Here is a 22,350-nt window from a genome sequence, read left to right as displayed (position 1 = left end):
AAAACCCAGTGGGCGTGGAGTGGGGGAGGAGGCTTTGTCCTGTTCATGAATTTTACAGAAAGCAAACCTCAGTCAAGAACCAACTCTCCAAGTGCCATGAAAGATTCTTTGCCAACTGACATACTTCTGGTCTTGTTTATTTGTTCCTTTTAATTCAGAAGCAGATTGACAAATCATGACTGAAAGATTCAGATTCTTCAGTCTTTAAAAAAAAAATGAGTTGTGTTATGAGAGTTAAATTGTGCAGAAAGGTTATCTGTACAATAAAACACTAATGACATCAGCAATTTCACCAAGTTGATAGTATCTGCATATTTGTGTACTTCTAGCTCTTTCTAGCTATTTAATGAGATTTTGGGCTTTTTTTGAAACAGAGTAGTTTAATATGAAACCAAATTTATGATAAATGTTGATTCATTAGGAATTTTAGTCTTGACTTAGTCTGCTGCAAGTGGCCTCTTCTATATAGTCTAACAAATCCAATATAAATGATGTAAAGAATATTTCGGTGTCAGATATAGCCCATCCATTAAGAATCAGGGATGCAGCATTTAAATCTCACTCACGTTATTTAGACATTCTTTCTGAATCTCAAAGCTGCAACCCCTTCGTGATACCTAAAGTCCTTTAGCCTACTGTGGTGTTTGGCACAGAAAGTGGCTATCTGGCCTGTGAGTCAAGCTTCAGATTTGAAGCTCTAGTTGCTATTTTTTTGAGAGCAAGAAACAAAGAATGGAAGAAATCAATCTCTTTATTAAAGACTAATAAAGAGTATAGTATAATTAATATATTATAGCATATATTAATTATATTAATCTTTAGGCATCTGCTCAGTCCCCACCTGAGATCTAGTCCAGAGTCACCTGCTTAACATCCTCTAGATCCTGGTTTTCCAGCTCAGACTCTGTCATCCCTCTCTATTGGTCTTCGGTTACAGACATCATTACTGACCCTGAGCTGCCCATTTTCTCTGATCAGAACCAGCTAAATTTAGCTCTTCTGACTACTGTTCCTTCTCTAGAAATGAAGAATTCAGGGAGTGATGGCAAAAAGCTACAGTTTTGAGGGCATTTAGACCACTCCTGTTGCTTAAAAGTGTCCATAAAGGTTCAGGACCCATAATTACTTGTGATGAACTAAGATGCAAAGAAAACGCATGCCTTTGTTACTAAAATGTCAAAAAGTTGAGCAGTGTGGTGGCCCTGGAATCCACTGCTTTTCTTTCCCATCCCTCCACCACCCCACTGTCCATCCATTCATTTCGCCCTCCAGTCAGAACTTTTTATGGAGCCTGTGCTTTGCTCAGAGTACTATGCCAGTTCTAGAGTGGAGTGAGTGTTTAATTAATTTTGAATTTATTTCTGCATATGGTATGAGAGTGGTCCAGTTTCATTCTTTTGCAGGTAGCTGTCCAGTTTTCACAAGAGCACTGAAGAGACTGTCTTTTCTCCATTGTACATTCTTGCCTGCTTTGTCATAGATTCAGTTCAGTTCAGTTCAGTTCAGTCACTCAGTTGTGTCCGACTCTTTGCGACCCCATGAATTGCAGCACGCCAGGCCTCCCTGTCCATCACCAACTCCCAGAGTTTACTCAAACTCATGTCCATCGAGTCGGTGATGCCATCCAGCCATCTCATCTTCTGTCGTCCCCTTCTCCTCCTGCCCCCAATCCCTCCCAGCATCAGTGTCTTTTCCAGTGACTCAACTCTTCGCATGAGGTGGCCAAAGTACTGGAGTTTCAGCTTCAGCATCAGTCCTTCCAATTGACCATAAATAGGTGGGTTTTTTTCTGGGCTTTCTATTGTGTTCCATTGATCTCTATGTATGTATTTTATCCCAGTACCATTCTGTTTTGATTTCTGTAGGTTTGTAATATAGTTTGAAATTAGAGTATGATACCTCTCATTTTTGTTCTGCCTCGAGATTGTTTTGGCTCTTTGGGGGTTTTTGTGGTTCCCTAAAAACTCTTAGGATTTTTTGTTCTAGTTCTATGAAAAATGCCATTGCTACTTGGTATGTGTGTGTGTGTGTGTGTGTGTGTATATGCTTAGTTGCTCAGTCATGTCTGACTCTGTGACTCCATGGAGTGTAACCCTCCAGGCTCCTGTATCCATGGGGTTCTCCAGGCAAGACTAGGCAAGAATACTGGAGTAGTCATTCCCTTCTCCAGTGGATCTTCCCAACCCAGGGATCAAACCTGAGTTTCCTGCATTGCAGGCAGATCCTTTACCGTTTGATATTGCATTGAATCTATATTGCTTTGAGTGGTATGGCCATTTTAGCAATGCTAATTCTACCAATCCTTGAGCATAGTATATCTTTCCATTTATTTGTGTCATCTTCATTTTCTTTCATCAGTGTCTTATAGTTTTCAGAATTTAGGTCTTTAATCTCCTTGGTTAAATTTATTTCTAGGTATTTTATTCTTTTTGATGCAATTATAAGCACGATTACTTTCTTAATTTCTTCAGCACCGACTGGTTCTTTTTTTATATATTCAAAGTCTTTGTTGAAGTTCTCACTGTATTCATCCTTTTCCCAAGGTCAGGGAGCATCTTTTGACCATAGCTTTGAATTTTTTGGACTTCCTTGGCGGCTCAGGCAGTAAGGAATCTGCCTGCAATGCGGGAGACCTGGGTTCTTTCCCTGGGTTGGGAAGATCCTCTGGAGAAGGGAATAGCTACCCACTCCAGTATTCTGGCCTGGAGAATTCTATAGACAGAGGAGCCTGGTGGGCTACAGTCCATGGGGTCGCAAAGAGTCAGACACTACTGACCGAATTTCACTTCACTTGAATTCTTTATCAGAGAGATTACTTATCTCCACATTATTAAGGTCTTTTTCTGAGGTTTCGTCTTGGTTTTGAGGTTTTTGTCTTGTTGTTTTTTTTTTTTTTTAACATATTTCCTCATTTTGCTGACTCTCTGTTTCTATGAAGTAGGCAAAACTGCTGCCTCTCAGTCTTGAAGGCGTGGCCTTGTGTAGGTGATAATCCTTCTTCTTCAACCCTTACTTAGCACATCTGTCTGTGCTTAGTCACTTCAGTTGTGTCTGATTCTTTGTGACCCCATGGACTGTAGCCCACCAGGTTCCTCTGTCCATGGGATTCTCTAGGCAAGAATACTGGAGTGAATTGCCATTTCCTTCTTCAGAAGATCTTTCTAACCCAGGGATAGAGCCTGTATTTCATGTCTCCTGCATTGGCAGGTGGGTGTTTTTTTTTTTTTTTTTTTTTACTACTAGCACCACCTTAGCTCGGCTATCTCTCAAATCTTTGTAGTTGTCCACACACCTAATTTATCCCTGAAGCAGCCCTGTTGTTGAGGGCATGTTGGGACCTGTCAGTGCTTGATGGGGTAGAGATTCTCCTTCAGCACTCAGGTCGAAGCCAGGCCTTCAGATGGCAGCAGCTTCTAAAGCATGGAGACACATACAGTCCCGGGGCTGTGATTGTAATCCCTGCTGCTCTCCAGATGTAGGCTTTGGAGGTGTCCTCTGGGCAACAGTTGCAGAAATTGGGACTCTTGAGGGTTATACAAGCTCCTTCTGGAGTCTGGCTGAGTGGCAACAAGGCCACAGGGGTTCGAGGATGATGTCTCATGGCTCACTTCCCCGGGGGCACCTCCTTCACCACCAGGTGTGAGGGAAACCTGAGGCTCTAGCTTCCACAGATGGATCTTTTTCACAGGAAGCTTGGGGTTGTGTTTGTCTGCTGTCCTGTGGTGCCTAGCGGTGGTGGCCTGATAAGAGCTGTCTCTCCGGTTGTTACTGTCCCGTGGGGCTCAGGGTCTCCAGTCCTACTGGCCACCAGGGTATGTCCCCATATGCACTGTGTATGCTCCTGCTGGGCTCAGCCAGAGGGTGTGGGGGCCGGACTTGTTCCCTTGCTTTGGGAAGACAGGGGGAGAATGACTTGACTTGGGTGGGAACACAATGGTGCCTCAGTCTCTGGGCAGTGTCTTCCTTCCCCCACCCTCCAGTAGATGTCTTTGGATTCGCAAATGACTGTCCCTTACACACAGTCTCAGAAGGTGTCACACTCTGGGCATTTCACCTCTCTCGGGGCAAGTTCAACCTCGTGCCTCCCCTACCTGCCTAGGTGTGGCCCTTCCTGTCCTCTTCTGTGGATCAGGTGTTCAGCTAGTTCTCAGGTCCTTTCCAGGGAAAATCAACCCATGTGTAACTGCATATTTGTAGTTATGTCCTCCTGTGAACATATTTGTCATGTCCATGGGAGGAGGTGGGTTCAGGCTCTTCCTTCCTCACCACTTTGAACTGACCTTGACCTGGGAGTTTGTAAAGGTCCAGGCGCAGACTGCATCCCAGATATGTTCAGTCAGAATTCTGGGAGGCAGGCAAATGTGTGGTTGTACCAGGATTGTTTTATTAAAGCTCCTCAGGCCTGTGGTCCTGGCTAGCCTAGCAGGTTGCTCCCTGCTAACTTGGTCTGTCTTAGCTTGTCCTTTATTGAACTTGTATTTCTCTATAGGAAGTGGTTGAAAGCATACATCTCTATACTCACTCTTCCAAATGAAGCAGGGAACAATTTTAACGGTGCTTATATATTTGGAAAAGTAATCTTCCTAAAATAAGCTTGGCAACAGAATAAAATCTCGGCTTCGTCTGCACGATGCTGTCACGATAGGCTTATGTGACGCACATGACCCCTGCCAGCATGGCTCCAGAGCTCTCTAGGCACTGCGTCCATGGGGACACTGTGGAGGATGGTGGACGTTTGTCTTTGGCAATGAGTCACAGCCCTTGCCTCCTCCTTCCATGGACTCTTCTGTTGAGATGACTCCACTCCATGAAGATAAATTGTTAACTTTCAATAATAAACAATGAGTAAATAACTTGCAACATTTTAGCAAAGTGCTGCCTTTGCCTCTGAATCTGCTGGCTCATTATCTGTACCTCTGATGCTCTCCCATCAAAGCGTCTTTTCGAGCATGGTTTAAGCCACAAGGAAGAGGAGGATGGAATCCATAATCTGAGGAGCTCTGGGCTTACATCTAAAGTTTGTCTGAAATCAGAAGGAGATGCCATTAGATAAATTACCTCAATATGTTTTCCGGTCAAGGGAGTCTGCCTGGCATCCAACTCAAACACAAGGCTTCCAGGGGGTTGAGTTTGTCCAGGGTCACAGGTATCAGGAAGAGTAGTTTCTTATGAAGAAACTGAAAGACAAAGTTTAAGCATGCTTCTCCAGGCAAGAAGCATGGATTCTAAGCTGGCTGCTTCCATATCATCTCATGAAGCCCTTTAATCAGACAAGTTCCTGGGACTCACTCCTGGAATTCCTGATTCAGGAACTGTGAGGTGGAGTCTGGTAATCTGGCCTCTTAAAAAGCCCCAGGTGAGCCTTGGATTTAGTCCAAGACAGGTAGACTCATTTAGTGCTTGGGGATAAGGAAAAATGAACGTCTGGGTTCTACTAGAAGTAATTGATGGTGTCTTCCTGGTTCAGAACTGAGTGGGAGTAACTGCTAAGGCTTGACTGCTGGGGATGAGGCTGCAGGGCTGGACGCCGTGATGGGATGAGGCATGGAGGCTTGGGTCCAGGCTCAGGGAACCATGACCTCACACCCAGTTGACTCCATAGCACTTGGAGTGTCCTCACGTGACATGAGATGCTACCTGAGTACTTCTGGCACATTTTGAAGTCAGAGACTTTTAAAGAAGATAAGTCAAAGCACTTACATTTATTTACATAAGCTATAGACTTCAACCTGGACAATGCTGATATGTAATATTTTATTAGGCTTTTTAAACTATAAAGGCTTTCTTTATCTTTTGTTTCTAAGATAGCTCAAGAACTAAAAAAATAAATCTTTATTTACAGCTACTCCTTCTTATGAAGAAACTGAAAGACAAAGTTTAAGCATGCTTCTCCAGGCAAGAATACTGGAGTGGGTTGCCATTCCCTTCTCTAGGAGATCTTCCTGACCCAGGGATGGAACCCAGGTCTCCTGCATTGCAGGCAGATTCTTTACCAGATGAACCACCAGGGAAGCCCTTCCCAGGTGGTACTAATGGTTAAGAACCTGCCTGCCAATGCAGGAGACGGTAGGAAACGGGAGTTCAATCCCTGGGTCGGGAAGATCCCCTGGAGGAGAGCGTGGCAACCCACTTCAGTATTCTTGCCTGGAAAATCCCATGGACAAAGGAGCCTGGTGGGCTACACCCCATGGGGTTGCAAAGAGTCAGACAGGACTGAAGCGACTTAGCATGTACTCCTTCTTAGCTCCACGGCTAGGATCCAGTTGAATTCCAACGTGGGGACACATTTCAGCTCCAGCAGCCCAGCCTGCTTGCTGGTGAGTGAGCCGAGGGGCTTCTAGGGCGTTGGTGATTACGCTGCTCCAGATGGATCATTTCGGGGAGAAGACCAGCCTGACGTGACTAATGGCACTTCTGGCCCCAGCCAGGATGGTGGGGCTCACTTTTGGCTCCCTCTCAGTTTGGCAGGTTTAGAAAGTGTTTTCAACTGAAAGCCCCAGGGATTCCGGTACAAAAATGCTGAAAAACCTCAAGTACACTGGTCTGTTTATAAAATTCACAGGGTCCCTGTCCCGCCCAGGAGAGGTCGGGGAAGTGCATTCATCTAAACTCGAGAAGGTTCTTGACTAGCGATTTCTATCTGATTTAATCTACATCCGTAGCAATTCCGTAATTGAGCAATAAGTCATTTGTTGTGAAAGTTAGGAGTGTGTTCTGACTGTGACCCAGGCAACACTAGCTGTGTACCCTCTCTCTGTCTCCTTGGTCAAGTACAGAGACTGAAAGTTTTGGACTAATCTTCTTCCTCTAGAGGCATTTTTAGGATGCCTCTACATTTTTAGGATGTACCTGCTGTACAAGGAGTATTAAGCAACAAATGCCCATGTGTGTGGTGATGTGGGTGTCATAGCAACAGTATCCCTGGATCAGTCCCCACAGCAACTCAGCTTTGGGAGATGGAGAAGTTGAAAGAAAGTTGGCCTGGGAGCCGGGGCCTTGGATGCTGGGGAGGGGCTTCCCCAGTGTGGGAACAGCACATCCCAAGGCAGAGAGCCTGTGGAATCCAGGTTCTCTACATGTTTCCCTCTGTGTGATGTTTCTGGGCCAAGAGATGAGGATAAAGTTGGAGAGAGAGACTGGTCCCAGGTGTGGCAACTCCAACAGGTAGGCAGCCTTGTGTTCTGTCCAGGTCACCTCATCAGATCCCACTTTGACAGTGAGCCTCAGGTAGACCTCTCCAATTCTCACCTCTGTCTACACTCCAGGTTCCTCACTAGCTGCCCCCGTGATACCTCCACCTTAGAACTGGCTTCCCAACTTGCTCCATGACTGGTCATCCTGACCTTATCCACAAAGACAAGAGCTCCCTCTGATTCTCCTTCTTCCCTCCCCCTATCATGTGAAATTTACCAACTGGGGTCTGCTGACTGGACTTATGAGATGCTCGCCCAAGACATGAACCCTCTTCAGCTCCACTCCCCACCCCCTCTTCCACTAGCACAGCCTCCTGGCTGCAGGGCCCCCTTGCTCTTCCCCTACTGCAGCTGCTGGAGTTGCTCTAGGAAAGGGATCCCCTTGTCGCCCTCACTGGGTGGAGTGGTTGGTGATCAGAGTTCTCTTAGCTTGGGTTCAAGAGAAGTGAAGCATCGGTCAAGTCCTGCTTTGAGTCCAGCCACCTCTCGAAGAGTTTTGCTTCGAAACTCCCTCTGTAGGTGATGCAGGGCAGGGGGTGGTGGGCTTTCCTCCTGGTGCCCCAGCTCTGTAGCTCTCCCATCATCCCAGGTGGGGCTACTGGTGTTGCACTGACTGGAGCTCAGCCCCATGTCTCTATGACGTGGGATGCAGGGGCATCAGCTGATAGTGACGAGGAGGAGCAGGTGGAACAGGAAGTGGGTCTGGGGACGCGCTATGGAGGCTTGGCCAGCCCTTCCTGCTGCCTGGAAGGTTCTGGCTAGAATTTCCCCATGGCTGGTGGCTCTGTGACATTCAGAGCTCAGCTTAAATGTCACCTCCTCAGAGAGGCTCTCCCTGAACTCAGAATCTAAAACAGCCACCCTGACTCCCTCAATCACATCACTCTGTTTTAATTCTTGGAATAGCAAGTGTCTCTGTGAGATATTTAGTTGTTGACTTATTTGTATCTCTTACTAATGTGTGTGCTCTTCTGTCTCTTACTAGTGACATTGAGGCATAATGGGCTCTGAGCAGATTGAAAAATCTTCATGCACAAGCCTAAGACATTCTTCTTCCTTCTGGAAAAAGTACAAATGTGCTATGATGAAATACAGTATAGTGCACAATTTGGGTATACGGACTTGAATAGCCTGGGATTACATCCTCGTGTGTGTGTGTGTGTTGTGTGTATGTATGTGTGGTGTGCGTGTGTGTGTGTGTGTGTGTGTTTGCGTGCACAGGGGTCGGAGTGCATCCTGTAGCCTTGGCTTCATTAACAGCCAGTGTAAATCCCAAGTGGCTGGTACCCACCCAGGCAAACAGCAGGTCTGAGCCCTCAGGTCACTCAGCATTTGCTGAGCTGTGCACCGGCCTCCTATGCCCATCTTCCTCCAGTGAGATGGAAGCTGAGACACCAGCAGTGAATATTATGTAATTCTGAATTAAGCATATCGATAAATATATACATATGTATATATAAATATATATCTGAATAAAAACAAAGACCCTAATTGGAAAAGAAATAGGTACCCCAGTGTTCACAGCAGCACTGTTTACGACAGCCAAGATACAGAAGCAACCTAAACGTTCATCTACAGAAGAATGGATAAAGAAGACGTGATATGCATATGTATACACACACACACAATGGGATATTACGCAGCCACAAAATGATGTAATACCATTTGCAGCAACATGGATGAACTTGAAGGGCATTATGCTCAGTGAAATAAGTCAGAGAAAGATAAGTACTGTTTGATATCACTTATCTGTGAACTATAAAAAATACAACAAGCTAGTGAATGAAACAAAAAAGAAGCGGGAATGCACGTGTAGAGAACAAACTAGCAGTTAGTAGTGGAGTAGGGAAAAAAGACTTATGGAATTAGATGAAATCATATGTGTGAAATCTTTGAAACTGTAAAGCACCGTAGAGTTTAAAGGCTCTTTCATTCAATAAAAATTTTTTAAAAGAAAGAAACTTTAAAATGGGAAAATGAAGCAAACAGGTACTGCTTGAACTCGATGTGTGATCTGGGCCTCAGAGTTGTCTGACTCTGCAGAAGCTGCTGTCTTTTCAAGATGAAGCCTGTCCTGCATCTGAGACAGGCTCCTTTTATCTTAACGGAATGGTTTATATTTATAATTCCTTAAAAAAAAATCCTAACCCTTCCAGGGAAAGATTGTAATTATCCAAAAAAAAATTTATGTATTCTTTAAAAATGAACAAAAAATCCCATGGTATACACAGTTTAAAATAATCCATGTAAGTGTGTATGTGCTGTGCATGTGTTTCCTTCTGAATCTCTAGTGGTGGTCCTGAGGTCCCACGTGGCCTGGGATTGGACCCGTGCACAATTCTCTAAATGGATGAGATAGGAAGCGACTGTTTATTTAGCCAAGTAGCCGGGACCACTCGTCCTCCCACGGGCAGGAAATACTAAAATAGTGAACAAAGATAAACTCCAGAAAGAGAAGGGATTTCCTCAGCGCTGATCTGGCCCATCCTTTCCGTTTAAGCCCATTCATCAAACTTCCCATCACCTTAGTGGCACATTAAGTAAATCTGGGGAACCAAACCCAGATTGCTGAAAGCTAAGTTATGAATAGGTGTTTCAGACAGTTTTGGCTTCTATGTGTAAAATAAAATGAGCTCGTGTAGGTGAGATGACCTGCTGTTGGGGACCCTATCATTAGCGATGCTTCCTGTTTATGCCTTGAATAAAGATCAGAGTTCTTTGGGCTTCACACAGGGACCACCAGAGACTTGAGGGGGCTTACGTGGTTGAGTGGTAGTCTGCATGTTTTCCTCATTTCTGAAATTCACTTCACTGACCTACCAGTAAATTACAAACCATATAATATTCTGGGTGGATAGGCAGAGACTGCAGTGTTTTCTGTTTTTCGTTTATTTAGGCTGGAGGAGAAAAAATAGACTCCGAAGAGGCCCTGATCTATGAAGAGGACTTAGATGAAGGAGACGGTCCTGAAGGCGACTTGGAGGAAAGCACGAAATTAAAACTCTTCCGCAGGCTGGCCTCCGTGGCCTCCAAGCTGAAGGAGTTTATTGGCAACATGATAACCACTGCGGGGAAGGTTGTTGTGACGATTTTACTGGGTTCATCAGGTGAGAACTTCCAAGTCCTGGGGCGCACAGGGAGCAAGCTGGTGAATGATGAAAGAAGGAAACAGTTCTACTCTGCGGCAACAAAATCATAACTCTAGCTTTGTGAAACTGGCCACGTGTACAAACCACACACACACACACACACACACACACACAGAGCTTTTCCCATTCAGTTGTAGGTTTAATGTATTAGATGGTTTTTGTTAACCTCTGTAAGGCAGTCTTTTCCCGTAGCAGTTAGGTGGCATTGTTTTCTATGTGACCAACAGGACCACTGTTCACCTCCCTCAGAGCCTGTAGGTGATGACAAGGGACCCTTTACTGTCCCCATCCAGAGCTACACATGGACTTTCGGAAGCTTGTCTGTTTACACTGAATCATTAGGTCTCTTAATTTAACTTCTCAGGATAGAGTGTTTTTCTTCCCCGGTTAGATGGTAATCTCCCAGCACACACGCCCACTTCCTCTCCCTGTTGGCTGCAGGCTCCTCCATAAAAACCTTATCTCCATCTTTGCCCCGTCCCCATTGCCCCAGAGCTGCTGTGAACTTTATTCCATCCTGCTTCTGTGAAGTTTCACGAGATGAAGCAACTGTTTTTCCATGGGAGAGTTAAAAGATAGAAAAGTGAAGAGTATTTCTCAAGAAATGTAACTCAGGACTTTAATGAGAAGTTGTTTCAAAATGCTCCCTGCAAAGTTTTTAAATGCCTATGAAGGAATGACTTCATTTGACATTTCCACTTTTAGTGATAGAGCGAATCACATTTTGTCGGGCAGGACAGAGATTTAGTGAGGTTTTATCTGCCACTGAATGCAATATTATCATGAACCCTCGTCAACAGACAAGCAAAAGTAAATCATTATTTTAAAAATTTATTGAGGACAGTTAGAATGGACATACAGGATTCCTGAAAAACTGGGGGAGAAATAGAGAATGGAAACAGGCAAGTAAACATGCTGAATTCTACTGGTTGGAGAAGTGAATGTTTGTTGTCGGGGCTCAAGTGCCACAGGTAGGGTTTCTTCATCATCTGATATTTCCTCATGTTTACAAATTTCACTTTACACGTGACTTTTTTTCACAATACAAATAGCACTAATTCTGATTTCATCAAGAGAGTGTGATGAATTTTACTACACGCATAGGAGGAATTCCTCATCATCCCCAGCAGTGAGGGCGGCTGAGCTGTGCGGGGTCTCCTCCTCTCCACGGTTCTCACATGTGCCCCGCCCCTGCCCCCGCAGGGATGATGCTGCCCTCTCTGACCTCGTCCGTGTACTTCTTCGTGTTCCTGGGCCTGTGCACCTGGTGGTCCTGGTGCCGGACCTTCGACCCCTTGCTCTTCAGCTGTCTCTGCGTCCTGCTGGCCATCTTCACCGCAGGACACCTGATCGGACTCTATCTGTACCAGTTCCAGTTCTTCCAGGAAGCCGTTCCCCCCAACGACTACTACGCCAGGTAAGAGGCATCGCTGGACATTTGACGATTCCGTAAGATAATCCTCGAGCCCTTGGGAGGACCCTGCCGGGCCCTGAGAATCTGCTAAGTTTCTTCTGATGCCCACTGGTAGGTCAGCCGGGCTTTGGTGCAGATGGGGACACAGTCTCTGCCTTGAATGTGTGGCTACACGGTCTGGAGGGAAGAGGTGTTGCTTCAGGTGGGGTTGCTGCTGGGGTGAAGCAGAGGGAAGCTGTTGTTTGCAACAAAGAGCAGACACACGGTCTCAGTTGAGGAAGGAGACCAGGGAGAATGTTTTACAGCAAAGAATAAGAAGGATATATCAGAGCATCCGTGGGAGGGCGCTCTTGAGGGCAGAGGACAAATTGAGGGTCAAAAAGAACTGAGTGACCATAAAAATGTAAAAGTAAAAACACATGAGTCCATGGTGTGTGTGTGTGAGAGAGAGAGAGATTTTATGTGCTTCAGTTGAAGTTGACTATTATCCCAACGTCTTATATGAAAATGAGAATTCAAGGTAAAGAACCCAGCATTTATTTTGACTTTTTGGAAGGAATTCTAGGCTGTTCTCAGTTAATGAGGGAAAACTCCTCCTGACAGGATGTCACTAGCTAATGAAGGGAAAGGAGTGCTAGAATTAGAAAACTATCATTTACCAATTCTTCATGAGATACTTATATCTATTCACAAATTGAAACCATGACTTAAAGAGGCTCCTGGGATGAAGATTGTTTACAAGGATAATAGAGTGTAAGCTCACTGATCATTTGCTAATTGCAAAGGGAAAAGCCCCTTCTGGGGTAGTCAGCACCTTGACCAGTTGATCCAAACAAACTTTACCAGAGTGGGGTCTCTTGACCTTTCAGACTTCTAGGCTGGATACAGTGTGGGGAACGAGGCACTGTATAATTAAGACTTTAGACCTAACCTCCAATTTCCAGGAAATATAAGGGGCAGGAATGTGGTTTAATTGACTCCACAGGGAAGCAGTCATTAAATCCAGAATGTAGAATGTAAGGAAAACGACCTGGTCTCTTAAAAAATCAGCATTCTGAAAAAGAAGTGTGTGTGAAGGGTGTGGGCAGAGACCATTCTACTTCAAAGGAGAAGCAAGGAAGCCTGCAGACAGATGAGAAGCCCAACTCTGGATCACATCTCACTTTAAGGACAAATCCTTTTGAGATTAAATGGGGAAATTTCAATATTCACTGATTATTAGCCGATAGTACAGACTTCCTGTTAGTTCTTAGGTACATGGTTGTGTGTGGTTATCTGGGAAAATGTCATTATTTTAGAAGATATGGGGTGAATTCTTTAGGATACATGGACATGAAAAACAGAGGAGCCAAGACATGGAAACATCTAGGTGTTTGTTGATGGACGAATGACAAAAGAAAGAATAGTATACATATATAAGGAATGTTCTGGGGAAGGAAATGGCAACCAACTCCAGCATTTTTGCCTGGGAAATCACATGGACAGAGGAGCCTAGCGGGCTACAGTCCATGGGGTTGCAAAGAGTTGGACACGACTGAGCGACTAAGCACAGCACATAAGGAATGTTACCTGGTCGTGAAAAAGAAGGACGTCCTGCTATTTGCAACAACCTGGATGAACCTGGAGGGCATTGTGCTGAGTGGAATAAGTCAGAGAAAGAGGAATACTGTATGATCTCACTCCTTATGTGGAATCTAAACAGAAAGTCAAACCTAGAAACAGAGAGGGGAGCGGTGGTTGCTAAGCGCTGGAGGGTGGGGAGTATAGGCAGAGGTGGAAAAAGGTACATATTTTTCAGGTATGAGATTAGTAAATTCTGAGGATCTATATACAGGGGCACTGTAGTAGTAGCAATGCATTGTAATAACATTGTACTGACATGTGCTGAGAATAGACCTTAAACCTTCATACCACAAAAAAGAAAAGAAAAAGAGTAGCTATGTGAAGCGATTATTAACTTGATTGAGGTTCTACACATCATTTTACAATCTATGCTTATGTCAAATCATCATGCTGTCCACTTTAAATATACTACAATTTCACACGTCAATTGTACCTCAATAAAGCTGGGGGGCACTGAGAAGTCTCTTTAATGATGTGGATTTACATAATATTTATTTTAAGCAGAAGTGGATAGATACAAAATTTCAGTGCAGACATTAGTTCTAGGCTGAGTGAGTCTTTCAGTTTCTTCTACACATATAATTTTTGTTTTATTGAACACATATAGAAAAATGTTTTTACTGTTGCAAGATCGTTAGTTCCAGACTGAATGAATATTTCTGTTCTAATAGAAGTTTAATTTTTGGTTTTATTGAACACATAGAGCAAAAAGCTTTGCACTGTTGGACTTTTAAGGGATGATTTAATTGGAAATGTAAGTTGTATACCTTCTATGGGGCTGTGGTCGCGCCACACACCCCAATTTAAGGCTCTTTTCTGCCATCTAGAGACTGATAATAGGAAATACAAAGACTATTCTGAACCACCTTGAAAACACCTCTTCTGTAAAGGATCAGTCAGTAAATATTTTAGATTTTGCAGGCCTATGGTCTCTGTTGACAATTCTTCCAGGAAGCCATTTTAGTGCAAAAGTAGCCCTGTATGAGATTTTAAGGTTTTGGCTAGGTTCTAGCAAAACTTTGTGGACACTGAACTTCGGATTTCAAAATATTTTCACGTTTCATGAAGTACTATTTTGATTTTTCCCAACCACTTAAAAATGCAAAAACCATTATTAGCTCAGTAGTTACAACAGGTGGTAAACCAGACTTGCCAACCAAGTGTGTGGATAATAGCAGTCCTAATAGTGTAATAACTTACCATCTTTATCTTTCATTGGGATTACCTCAAACTTAAAATTATGGTTGTAAGTTATTATAGACACTTTGAAGATAATACCTTTAAAAAGTTTAAAAGCTTCATCGCTATACTCTTATAGAGTCATTAGAAGTTGGGTGGTTTATCAGAGTATAGATAGTTTGAGCTAAACAATGCAATATATATACATTTATATATACACATATACGTGTATGTATACACATACATTTGCATGTAGCTGCCTTATTGTACTTTCTTCCTCCATTAACTTGGTGAAAGTAGGACATTGCCTTTTAGCCTTTGAAAGCTTGGAAATTTACATATTTTAAATGATAGCTTTTTCTTAAGGTGTAACTTCAACGCGTTGCTATCCACCAACTGAGCTGGCAGAAAACAAACTGCAGACAATCAGGAAGAAAAAGTCATCTTAAGTGGGCATTTGTCACAAATTTCATAACCACAGAGACTCCAGTCCATGTATCTAGCTTCGGATGTGGCTCTCCTCAAAATAATCCAAGTCGTTTTTGTCTTCTTGTAAGCTTTCAAATAGGCTTTCTGGTGAAGGTTAGCTTTATTTTTAGCATATATTTAGAATACTTTTAGAAATATTGAATTGATTTGTTTATCATTAAGATGCTTGTGGGTGATTGTTTGGAAAAGTGTAAAAAAGAATCAGGAAAAACACTTAAAAAATAATCCTAGAAATTATTAAAAAGTTATAAAAATTTAAAATTTTTTTTAAATTATAAAAATTATAAAATTTATAAAAAAATTATAAAAATTTTAAAACCTTAAAAAAATTATCCTAGAAATCCTAAAAATCCTAGAAAACTCCCAGAAATACTGTTCATTTTTGGTCTGTATTCTCCCAGTGCTTTTCCTGTACATAAATGTGGTTTTTACAAACAGACTTTGAATCATGATGCTTGACTGTTGCACAGTATGGTTCACAGGCCATTCTGAAACTTGCTCTGTGCAACTTCTGCATCTCTTCATGTCATGAAATGTTCCTCTAAAGTGTGATTTTTCATGGACTGCAAAGCTTTTGATTGTGTTTGACTGTGTAGCTGTGCTGTAATGTAGTTAGTCCTTGATTTCTGACCCAGGAGATTTAGATTCTTCAGTTTTGCTCTCTTGAGCATCCATGTTACTTATGAACTTAGGAAAAACTCATAATGAGTGGAAGCAGCCCCCGGGTCCCTCAGCTGTGTGGGAGCCTCTGCCCGGCTGACTAGTGCTCTGCTCTGCGGGAGGGCATGGAAGTTTCCCTGATCCTGGGACCACACCATGTTACTTCACAGGTCTTCACGCAGGTGTTGTGACCTGAAATCCGGCTCCTGTGTGGAGCACACCTCTGCAGGCTTGTGTTTCTCTACGGTGATGTCTTCTTTCAACCCAAGAGTCCCAAGAGATCATATGGTTCCTTCCAACTCCACTCACAACTGGGTGGAGCTCCTCAAAGGTTCTAGCCAGGGAATCCTGTGGAGCAGGTGGGTAGGGACCCGTAGTGGACGGGGCAGATGGGAGACTGGAAGGATGTAGAGAAGGGGCAGGGAGGAGGGCTGCCCGGGGAAAAGTTAGTGATTACCACCTGTTTGTGCGCAGAACTGTCCAAATTCTCCAAAACAAAGTTCAGGGCTCTTTTCTGATAGTTATGAGCTTACCTATGGGAAGGTTGGGCTTCTGTGGTGGCTCAGATGGTAAAGAATCTGCCTGCGATGTGGGAGACTAGGGTTCAATCCCTAGGTTGGGAAGAGCCCTTGGAGAAGGAAATGGCTACCCATTCCAGTATTCTTGCCTGGAGAATCCCATGGACAGAGGAGCCTGGCGGGCTGCAGTCCATAGGGTCACTAACAGTAGAACATGACTGGTGCAAATAACACTTGGGAAGGTTAAGGCAGAGTGAGAGTAGGATATAAGACACTGGATTATATGGTTCACATGGTTATAAACCATAAAAAATTCAGTGCCCCCTCTTGTGAAGTTGATCCAGCACAATAAAGCTTTAAAGCTAATCCACATAACTTACAAAAGACAGATAACATACCACTCAGCACAGTTTGTTTAATGGAATAGAGCCCAGTTCCAACGTATTCTGGCAGGTCTCCCTAAGGAAGATGGCAGACTAAACAAAATTTGGCTTAGTTAATCCCAACTATGGGACTTTCCAAAGGTTTTGTGTTTCCTCGGGAATTTCTGTAGACAGCAAACACCTTACACTTTGAAGGCCAGGAGGCAAGGGTCAGGGTTCAGAGTCCTCACCTGGGTTCCCCTCTGTGATAAAGCCACCAGTCCCAGCCAGCTTGTGTCCTGTGGGTTTTCTGCACGGAAAGTGTGGGATGTGCACTGGGTGGATGACGGGACTGAGGCAGGTGGACCTGACTTGCTCTGTGGTGTCCTTGAATGTGAGCTGAAATGTGTTGAATGCTGTAAACAAACATCTAGTTGCTAGTGATTTTACAAAAAGCCAGTTTTAATAGTGTCAACTCACTGTTGACTGTTTCCTTGCAAAGATGACACTGCAAGTAATTCTGAGGTGAACTCCTGTAAAAACAGCCCTGGGCAAAGTGGGAGTGGTGGGGGGCAGTCCTTTTTTTCTCACCAACATTATCTGGACAATTGCAGCAAACATTCCATCGTGGGCTAGGTGGAGGGCTTGGCTGGGGAGTCAGCGTCTACTATTTCCGTAGTCATGACTGAGAGTGATGGAACCTATAGGTTTTCTTCTTCTGTGTGTCATGAACATTTGTGCACAGTGAGCACTCATATGGGGGTGACTGAATAGCCCTCAAAGTCGTGTCTCATCATCTCTGACTGGCTGTCATTCCAACCTCTGCACTTTCTCTGCGACAGTCACAGTCACTTTCTCTATACTGCAGGGGTTGGACTTCTTTTCTCAAATTCATTTTGTTGTTTTGCTGCTTTTTTTTTCACCTTAGATCCTGCAGTTTGAGAATGAACAAGAATTGTGGGAAGGAATGGGAGAGATTCAGGCCATTCCCTGTGGAGGCAGCATTCTCTATTAAATAAATACACAACAACTTGTCCCATGTCGGCCTTTCCATGTCCTGTTTCAACAAATCACAATAAGAAAATGCACTTTGTTTAGTGAAGGAAAAACATGTTTATTCCCGTGTTAAAACAGTATATGAAAGAAAAGCCAAAGCCTCAAACTTCAGCAATGTTTAACCATTCTGTAACAAAATAAGAAAAATGAAAAGTAAACACGAAAAGTACAGTATTATTTATTGTATTTGTCCTATTCTTACACTAGTCATTAAAATGTCAGTAATGTGTCAGGAGTCTTAATGGCCCTCATGCTTTTTTTCTGTGTTTTTCTTCTGGTTTGGAGAAGCCAGTGGGCTCCTAGAAAGTGACACAGCGCAGTCATTTTTGTGTTGTGTCTGATGCCGTTGGCTTTGCAGGTGATTGTCTAATGTGGCTTGTTCTAGTGCGTTTGCATCCTCACCTGGGACAGCCACGGTGCTGCCTCCTCATCAGAGCCGTCTGAGCCTCGCTAATGGAAACAGCACAGAAAGACGAAATTGTTCTTAATGGAGGCAGGTTGGTGAGAACTTCATCAGAAAGCGGTCCCGTGTGGGGAAAATTAATGTCAAGCAGGTCATTTTCACGCTGAGGAATGTAAATGAACCTGTGGTTAACACTCCTCCTTTTTGCTAAGGGTGTCACCACCAGGTAGCCGATGGTTTAGTTTGCCCAGGTGGTGGGTGACATGATAGCAACCAAACTTTGTTTCTTTTTGGATTTAAGTGACCGATCTCAGACCCACTTCTTCTGTGCTCATCTAAAAGGCAAAAACTGGGAACCAAGAGAAACAAATTGACTTTCCACAGATAAATGGAAAATCAATAGAATGTAAATACTTGACCCTCCAGTCCATTCGGGGAATCGCCACAACCTGATGGTCACCTGGGGCCGATGGGTGTGGTGTTGAACCAAGACCCCTGGGAAAGGGGGGTCCCTGGGTGGGGTGTCACCCTGCCACCCAGGTGACACCTGGCATCCTGTTTAAAGCAGCCACTGCCCCTGACCAGGCAGACGAGCCTCCGCACGGGACGTCTGTCCAACCTGAACCTGAAACCTCCCCACCTGGGCTTCTGGAAGTGCACCCTCGACCGGCTGTGTCTCGCTTTTGCTCTTGAGCATGCCTCTCAGAAGGGTCTTCTTCCAGTGTCCAGGAAGGACCCACCCTGTCCTGTGACCTGGTTTCCTTGCTGACCTGGAGGGCAGTCAAGCTCTGGAGCTTGCACAGGGCAGCTCACCTGCACAGGTCACCGCAAGTCAGGGCCTTTCTGCCCAAGTGCTGTCCCTGCTCTCAAGGATAAAGTGTGGTCCAGTGACCCTTGCCAGGTGAAAAGATGACTCGTTTTACATTTAATCTTTCAAAATATGAAGAGGAATAGAGATTAGGCAGAGTTGGCAGTTATTTTTTTTTCTACATTTGCTCCAAATGATTAGTATTAATGAACATATTACAAACTATGCCTGGATGGTACATTTAAGTGCTTTCAACTTTAAAAATTAATAGCAAATTAATGATGGTAAAAGTTCTTGTGGTGGGAAGATGGACGAATCCTTCAAGTTAAGATAACAGCTGATGAAAAATTAAAGCGATCTTTTAAGAAAGGGCATTTTGGAACATAACAATTATTTTGCTATCAAACGTTTTGTTGGAAAGTGTGACCATCTTGTTTATTAGAGCTAAGATTCTCATTCATGGACTGGACTTTAATTCAATGCAGTAACACCTCATTAATTTTTTAGACTGTAGATAAGCCAATTTGGCTGACTTGCAAAGTATTTTGAGGACAAACATACAGAAGGATATTGCCTCATAACTGCTTGGCTTTCTGAAGTTCAGAATGTTACTTATGGAGTAACTGTGGCTGTTGTTGTCTTCATTTTTTTCTTTTTTCTTTTTCCAAACTTTAAACTTTTTGTTTTGTATGAGTGTAGTTGATTAACAATGTTGTGGTAGTTTCAGGTGAACAGCTAAGGGAAGCCGCCATACATATACATGCATCCTTTCTTCCCCAAACCCCCTCCAATCCAGACTGCCACATACCATTGAGCAGAGTTTATGTTCTGTACAGTAAGTCCTTGTTGGTTATCCATTTTAAATATAGCAGTGTGTTCATTTTAGTTCTAAACAAACTGACCCAGAAGAGGTTAGCTCTGGAAATGGGAACTGAGAGGCTTTGATTTTTCTCTTCAGAGTTTCTCTAAAGAAGCTTTTCTTCCTGAGAAAACTTAACAGTGGTTTTCATAAAGTTGCTAGTTATTCATTTTTGGTGGAAGTAGTATAATTGTTTTTCTTAACAGCTTTCTTGATGTATAATTGATATGAAATAAACTGCATAATTCAAAGCTTATAGTTTGATCAGTTTTGACATAATCATACCCGTGAAACCATCACCATAATTAAGGGAATGAATACACCCATCTGTCCCAAGAGCACCGTCATCCCCTTTGTAATCTCTCTCCTGTCTTCATCCTCCTTCATCCCATCCCCAGGTAAACTCTGATGGCTCTCCCTGACTTGACTAGAGTACATTTTCTAGGACTTTCTATAAATGAAATCTTGTGATATGTACTCTTTAACGTTACTGTTGCTATTATTGTTGTTATAATTAATATTATTATTATCCTGGGTGGGGCAGGAGGCAGGTCTCATTTTGCAGTGTGAGAGTTCATTTCTTTTTTCATTCTCTCTTAGTAAAGTCAATCTTTTTAAATTTGGGCATTCTAATTGTTGTGTAGAGGCAATTCTTTGTGGTTTTAATTTAATGCATTTCCCTAATGACTAATGAGGCTGAGGATCTTTTTCATAAGCTGATTTTACATTCATATTTCTTTCTGATGAAGTGTCTGTTAAAATATTTTACCCATTTTTATTTGTCTTTTAAAATTTATTTTTAAATGAGGGGAAATTGCTTTACAGTGTTGTGTTGACTTCTGCTGTGCAACAATGAGAATCAGCCGTAATTACACATATATCGCCTCCCTCTTGAGCCTCCTTCCCCACCCCCATTCTACCCCTCTAGGTCATCACAGAGTGCCAGGCTGGACTCGTGTTTTATAGGAACTTTTCACTAGCTATCTATTTTACACACACGTGCATGTTAAGTCACTTCAGTCGTGTCCAACTCTTTGCAACGCTATGGACTGTATGTCGATGCTACTGTATCTTCATCACACTCCTTTCAGATCGTATAAATCTTTCACCTTTTACCCATTTTTAAAAATCATGTTAACTTTGTTTTCTTACAGTTGAATTCTGACAGTTATTTAGAAAACCAGGACATGAATCAATTATCAGGTATATGTTTCTGCAAATATTTCCCCAGTCTATGGATTATCATCCTTTTACTAGTGTCTTTGCAAGAGCAGAGTTTTTGGTTTTGATGAAATATACTTCGTAGTTGTTCTTTTGTGAATTATGCTCTTGGTGTGGTAGTTAAGAATTATTTGTCAAGCCCAAATTCACAAACGTTTCCTCTATATCTTCTTCTCAGAGTTTGTTTTGCCTTTAATGTTAAGTAGTCCAGAATCATTTATTGAAATGACTGTGTTTTCTTTTGCATCTGTTGAAAATCATGTGGTTAGGTTTATATATAGACTATTCTATACAATTTGTCTCTTCATCTTTATGTTGCTGTCTTGATTACTTGTAGCTTGATAATGTCTTGAATTTAAGCAATGTCAGACTTTCTTTTTTCTTTTCTTTTAATTTGAAGTTGTTTAAGCTATTCTAAGCCCTTTATGTTTCCATATGAATTTTAAATCAGTTTGTCGATGTCTGTGGCATAGCCTGCTGGGATTGAATTTGTATGACAGAAGAGTTGGTGTCAAATTTTTTATTATTATTTTTAAATTTTTCCTTAAGAAGAATTCACTTATGAAGCTATGTGAATCTGAAATTTTCTTTATGGGAAGGTATTTAAGCACAGATTCAATTTCTCTAAAAATATAAGATTCTCAGGATATTTCTTCTTGAATGAGTTTTAGTAATTTGTGTCTTTCAAGGAATTTTCCTTTGCATGTAAGATGTCAAATTTATGAGCATAAAGTTGCTAATAATGTTGAGTTTATTTTCTTTTGAATATTTGTAGAATCAGTAATGATGTTATTTAATTTATTGCAGAGAATAATTATTTAATTTATTCAGAGAATTTGTACTGTCTTTTTTCCCTATTCTGTCCACATGTCCACGTTTCCATCTGTGGTTTTTTTCTTCTGCATAAAATAATTTTTCACATTTTTTGTAGTGCACCTTCTGGTGCTAGATAGTTTTTCTGGGTATAGAATTCTAGGAAAACAAAAAAAAAAGAATTCTAGGGTAATAGCTTTTATTTTGCTACTTTAAAGATGTTCCCTCACTGTCTTCTCACTTGCATTGTGTCTGACAATAAATCTGAAGTTCTTATTATTGTTACTTTATATATTAATATTGATGGAAAATTGCACTCACCTTCCTGATAACTGCTTCCCTGAATTAAAAAAAAAATAAAAGAAAAAGAAACAAAAAACCCAGATTCTAACCCAGATGTTAGAATCCATTCCATGATTCACTGGGTTTGAAACTGATTAATGTTACCATACTTCCATGATACATGTTGATTAAAATATATTCATGTTTCCCTAAAAGAGAAGATTCCCAAGAATGGGAAAAGCTTATACTTTTTGTTGCATCACATTACAAGGACAGTTCATGGAAAGCCGTTTCCTATGATGTGAACCTGAGAAACTTAGG

General features: G+C 42.4%; 1 protein-coding gene across 6 annotated transcripts in view; it reads left to right on the top strand.

Annotated features, from left to right (window-relative positions):
* The window catches only part of PIEZO2 (piezo type mechanosensitive ion channel component 2), a 241,604-nt gene that overhangs the window by 134,857 nt on the left and 84,397 nt on the right, over window positions 1-22,350 (top strand). For all 6 annotated transcript variants that reach the window (XR_006338207.1, XM_043889594.1, XM_043889593.1 and 3 more), the window contains exons 6-7: window positions 10,090-10,300; window positions 11,546-11,759. Coding sequence is in view for 5 of the 6 variants with exons in the window: in XM_043889594.1 (XP_043745529.1) it covers window positions 10,090-10,300; window positions 11,546-11,759 (425 nt within the window). In the remaining variant the exon portion in view is untranslated. The remainder of the gene's footprint in view (window positions 1-10,089; window positions 10,301-11,545; window positions 11,760-22,350) is intronic.

The sequence above is a fragment of the Cervus elaphus genome, chromosome 27 (genome assembly GCF_910594005.1).
Source record: "Cervus elaphus chromosome 27, mCerEla1.1, whole genome shotgun sequence".
In the NCBI taxonomy this organism is placed as follows: domain Eukaryota; kingdom Metazoa; phylum Chordata; class Mammalia; order Artiodactyla; family Cervidae; genus Cervus; species Cervus elaphus.
This window is presented reverse-complemented; position numbering and strand designations above follow the sequence as displayed.